Genomic DNA, 4,776 nt, shown 5'->3' with positions numbered 1-4,776 from the left:
AGACTTCTTTACGTAATACACGAATACACCTCTTCCGGAGCATGGTATCTCAAAATTTTATTTATTTTGACAGCGTGATTATAATCTGATTTCACCAAAACGAATTCCTATACTGATTATTTACAAAGCGTACAAAATCTTTAGTAAACGGACGTAGAATATTATTTAACTTTTACATGTCCACGACGTTGCGATCATGTAATATTTTAATTATCCATGAAAATCAGTTGCATAATTTCAAATCCACGCAGGTCAGTATATCTTATATATAATAAACACATTTGCTTCACTAAAATAGAAATGACATACAAAACGAGCAGTCACGTAAATAAAACCATACAGAAACGGTTTTGTATGCCAGTTGTGTAAAAAATACAAGGTTTAAACAGTTTAAACATCTGGTGAAAGAACCATTGTATTAGAATAAACATTGTGTTCCCCCTAGTGGCAAATGTTTGAAAAATCTGCAGTTAAGGTTGCATGTTCAGCCGATCCGTAATGCATAATATTGATGAGATAAACGATAAATATCTCAGGGTTGCCAACTCATCTGGCGTGACACTCATCCTTTCTGCATCTCACGCAGACGCAAGCAATCTTACGGCTAATCTATATGATTCCATTATAAACCTAAAATTAAATGCATAAAAAGCGTTGGAGTAGTTTGCAAACCATACAAACTATTTACAAGGTAATAAAACTGTTACATACATATAAATAATTATAAGTGTGCAGAAAAAAGTTGGCAGCACTGATACCTGTTTAGCCGTATAAGTTTAAAATTGATTTAATAGAAGTAAAACTTACGAATACAGACAGGTCGTTGAAATGCAAGTGCAGCTGCTTCAGATTTCACTGTTTTAAAGCAACGCGAGTTGTAGGCCTATACACCGGATTATGATTTTGTTAAACCACATTGGTGGTGTCTTTCATATTCTTTATTACAAAAGCGCTTCGAGCCACTGGTGGGAAGCTGTGAAAATCCTTCAATATGTATGAATATATTACACATGATGTGCGAAACATTATATATTATTATTTGAAATGATAACCACAATCCGGTTCAGTTCTTAGTGCTTCACAGGCAATTATCATCCGTAATTTACAGAGAGGATTGCAGGATTCTTGTATTGCTTCGGGCCGTATCGCGTTTCATAATCACAGTTTTGTCCAAGCCGGCTGCCGTAGTTGCAAATTCTACTTCCGCGTCAAATTGAGCTTCATATTCAATTTGAGAGAACAAGCAGGCGCTTATCCACATTTCGCACAAAGCCTTGTGAACGCAGGGGCATCCTCCTTGACGCCGAAGGGAAGCCGCCTGGATTGTGTAATTTCGCAGTGTTTTTTAAATGGCGTCCAGGAGAGCTCTGAAAATGATTTTCGGGGTTGCCGGGGGGTCGGCTGCACTGGCGGTGACAGCGGCTGGGTTACGGGGGCACTTAGGCAATGTCGGAGAAGACCAGCGTCGGAACAGCTGGAATATCTTTACGGCTCTTGGAGCCGCGCAGCCGCATCCATGGTCTCCGGAGAACCAACATCTAACTGTTGCACCGAGCGGAAACGACTGGGACATCAACTGGGATAAGTGCGTCCATTTATTCCATGAGAAATTATATCTCTGAGATAGTGAACGTCATATTAACAATCGTATTTAGCGGTCTGCTTTGATTCATAATGCATTGAAATACGAAAAATGCCACCTTGATACGTACACAAATTCCGACGTGTGAGTTCTAAGTTACCAGGGTTGCCAACACTCACGCTTTGACTCACGCAAGAAATCACACGCAAATAAACTACAACGTAAAATTAGCTACATCAAAAGCGTTGGAGCAGTTTGGAAATCCTACAGATTATTTACAAGGAAATGAAACGTTTACGGACATGTAAATGCGTGTGCATCTGTGTGCAGACTTGTTTAACGTGCCTGTTTCCGAAATCCATTTTAACCAACAGGCGTGACCCAGTGGCCGTTCTCAACTCGAAGATGAAGCGAGAGAAGGCTGTGAGCAACACCGAAGACCAGACCACGGAGCTGCAGAATAACAAGCCCAGAGCTACTCGTCACATTATCCTGATTCGGCATTCCCAGTACAACCAAAAGGGGAGCGATGACAAGGAGAGGTTCCTGACATCCTTAGGCAAGGGCATAACTTTTGGTTGAGCTTTGGGAGGGTTGAGGTCTACATCCATTTAAGGGGACCCAGTGTGTCGTATTGGCTGGTTTTGATTACCCCACACCCCAATAATTTACCAGGGGCTGTGTCCATGGCAAAATATTTTGATTGAGGAAAAAAAATCTACGTATTCTATGTTTTTGAATGTCTATGGTAGAATTGCATTTTGATCAAAATGTCTGTCAGAATTTGCCTCAACTCATTAAAATCTCTCCTTTTCTTCATTCTAAGGGGAAGGGGGTTAAAACCTGTTTTTGTGAATGAATCCTCCTAGGTCGTGAGCAGGCTCAACTGACCGCTCAGCGACTGGCGGCCTTGGGTTTGAAGTACGACATTTTGATTCACTCCACCATGACACGGGCGACAGAGACGGCGGACATCATTGGAAAGCACCTCCCAGGTCAGGAGAGACAAGCAGAACCAGCAGTTTAGCACCTGAAATGTTACTGCGTCATCGCCATTGCGACTCATATTTAACTGCAATAAAAGAGCTGCTGTTGATTGGCCTGTCTGTACAGCACCTTGCTTTTGAAATGGAACAAAATACATTAATTGGAAGGCATTATTTTGTGTGAATTTTCATACAAGTCAGTGTGTTACACAATAACTTCTGGGTAAGACACTGCCGTCTTTCTGCCACATCTAAACTCTGGCCTGTTTGTGTGAGGAAGAGGTGAAGAAGATGAGCTGTGATTTGCTGAGGGAAGGATCTCCTGTCGAACCCGTGCCACGGATTGGCCAATGGAGGCCAGAGTCTGTGGTGAGTGATGCCATCGCTGCACTACAGGAAGCTGTAGGACTGTAGATATGACTTTCTAATTAGATCGGCATTGGAATCCTGACCGACCTCATCTCCTGGCAGTATCATGAAGACGGTGCCCGAATTGAAGCAGCGTTTCGGCGCTATATTCACCGTGCTGATGTCACACAGAAGCAAGACAGCTATGAGATCATTGTATGCCACGCTAACGTCATCCGCTACTTTGTGTGCAGGTGCGTTCCTCCGTTGTTTATTCTTGACACACTGTTGTGACTTGGGTCAAACCTCCAGAGCTGATGGGGGCACCTTCTCTTCTGCAGGGCTTTGCAGTTCCCTCCTGAGGGCTGGCTGAGGATGGGCTTGAACAATGGCAGCATCACCTGGCTCACCATACGGCCCAGTGGCCGTGTGGGACTCAGGATGCTGGGAGACTCGGGCTTTATGCCCCCTGAAAAGCTCACACGCTCATGACACCCTCCCCTCCTCAAGTGCTCTACATCGCCTCCTGATGGAACAGCAACTTGTCTCTAAGGAAGATGCATTGGCAGTTCCCTTCTAATGTACCTGGAGTAATTCTAATTGACAGAGTGCTGATGTGTGTATATATGCTTTTAAACGTCACGTTTATCATTTCATCTGTATGGAAAGTACCTCGGAAAAGCACCCGAAAAACTGCTGTCCATCTTGTCAGGAAGACGACTTTTACAGCAGCATGGCTGTAGTCCTAATCAGCTTCAGATCTCAGACTGCATAATATACTGGTGTGAATGTTAATCAATATTATTTTTTAATTATTGAAATAAAATGTTTTTTATGTTGAGAGGACATCTTATTTCAGGAGATGTGGTGGGGGGGGGAGTAGTCATGCAATAATTTGTTATACAAATGATTGTGTTGACTCTTTGGTGACATCTGTCTCACACCCTCTTGGTTTTCCAGCTAAACTACGTATTGAATGACATGGCGCAGTCCTACTCATTGTAGGTTTCAAAGCCATGTTTCTCCCATCACTGCTTAACCATTTTGACCATAATCTCCTCGACTGAATGTAAGAGAACTACCTTCTCAGTGCAGCAGTGAAATTCCTCTGCTCAGCAGAAAGCAATTCAATCCAATGTTTACATGTATTAAACCTGCAGCACATTTGAGGATGAAGGAGAAAGTAACGTGTGTTGAGTGGGAGACGTTGTGTGTCCATGACCTTCACGAAAGGTCCAGGTGGAGCTTCAGACCAAAAAAGGTTTAATAATAGAACAAATGGCAATGGAGGCCCTGCTGTAAGCAAACTGCTCCAACAGGTGAGCAGCAGTGCTTTCACACTTCGAACAGGATGAAACTGGTGACATTTCATAACAAACTGCTCCCAAAAGAGAGACCCCTGCTTTCAAACACATGCCTTACACTGGAATTGTTTTGGTAAGTGTATTATTACAGCCTCACATCCAACATTTAACGGAACTAATTTATGCATGCCCCCCAAGAAAAAGATAGTACAGGCACTAACAAAAAAGTACAAAAGGTCAGACTGAATCCTAAAAAATAAAGCTGCAATGTTCTGCAATAAAATATTCTACTAGTAGGTAGAAACAGACTCTAGCTTTAAAAATTATATGGTAGATTCTGAGTTTCACTGAAATTCAACAAAACCTCTGTGCAATTTAGGGTTTAAGAGTCCAAGCGAAGCAAGCTGATCTTCGTAAAGGAATATCCTGGTCAGTTCTGCACTGCCTTCAATCTATCAAACTGAGCCTGGGCATTTCAGTGGACTTACGGTCACAATTATTTTCCATCTCAAAGTGGAAGGCGGTACCCAAGAGGCAGAGACCTGTCTTCGTATTA

The 4,776-nt window shown here is 42.5% G+C and overlaps 1 protein-coding gene across 1 annotated transcript; it reads left to right on the top strand.

Annotated features, from left to right (window-relative positions):
• Nucleotides 1-1,180: 1,180 nt before the first annotated feature.
• On the top strand, nucleotides 1,181-3,757 carry LOC125727756 (serine/threonine-protein phosphatase PGAM5, mitochondrial-like). Its single transcript, XM_049004662.1, has 6 exons — nucleotides 1,181-1,585; nucleotides 1,957-2,141; nucleotides 2,452-2,577; nucleotides 2,849-2,937; nucleotides 3,040-3,170; nucleotides 3,258-3,757. Exons 1-6 carry the CDS (start codon nucleotides 1,350-1,352, stop codon nucleotides 3,406-3,408), a joined length of 918 nt encoding a protein of 305 aa, XP_048860619.1. The 5' UTR covers nucleotides 1,181-1,349; the 3' UTR covers nucleotides 3,409-3,757.
• Nucleotides 3,758-4,776: the final 1,019 nt, after the last annotated feature.

This window comes from Brienomyrus brachyistius, unplaced genomic scaffold (assembly GCF_023856365.1).
Source record: "Brienomyrus brachyistius isolate T26 unplaced genomic scaffold, BBRACH_0.4 scaffold117, whole genome shotgun sequence".
In the NCBI taxonomy this organism is placed as follows: Eukaryota; Metazoa; Chordata; class Actinopteri; order Osteoglossiformes; family Mormyridae; genus Brienomyrus; species Brienomyrus brachyistius.
The sequence above is the reverse complement of the archived record's forward strand: the minus strand, read 5'-3'. Positions and strand labels throughout refer to the sequence as shown.

Bases quoted from the DNA above. Each gene is read 5' to 3' on its own strand.
- LOC125727756 (XM_049004662.1), top strand. From the start codon at position 1,350: ATGGCGTCCAGGAGAGCTCTGAAAATGATTTTCGGGGTTGCCGGGGGG. The intron at 2,578-2,848 runs GTCAGGAGAGAC...TGTGTGAGGAAG, and splicing joins CATTGGAAAGCACCTCCCAG to AGGTGAAGAAGATGAGCTGT. The intron at 2,938-3,039 runs GTGAGTGATGCC...ATCTCCTGGCAG, and splicing joins AATGGAGGCCAGAGTCTGTG to TATCATGAAGACGGTGCCCG.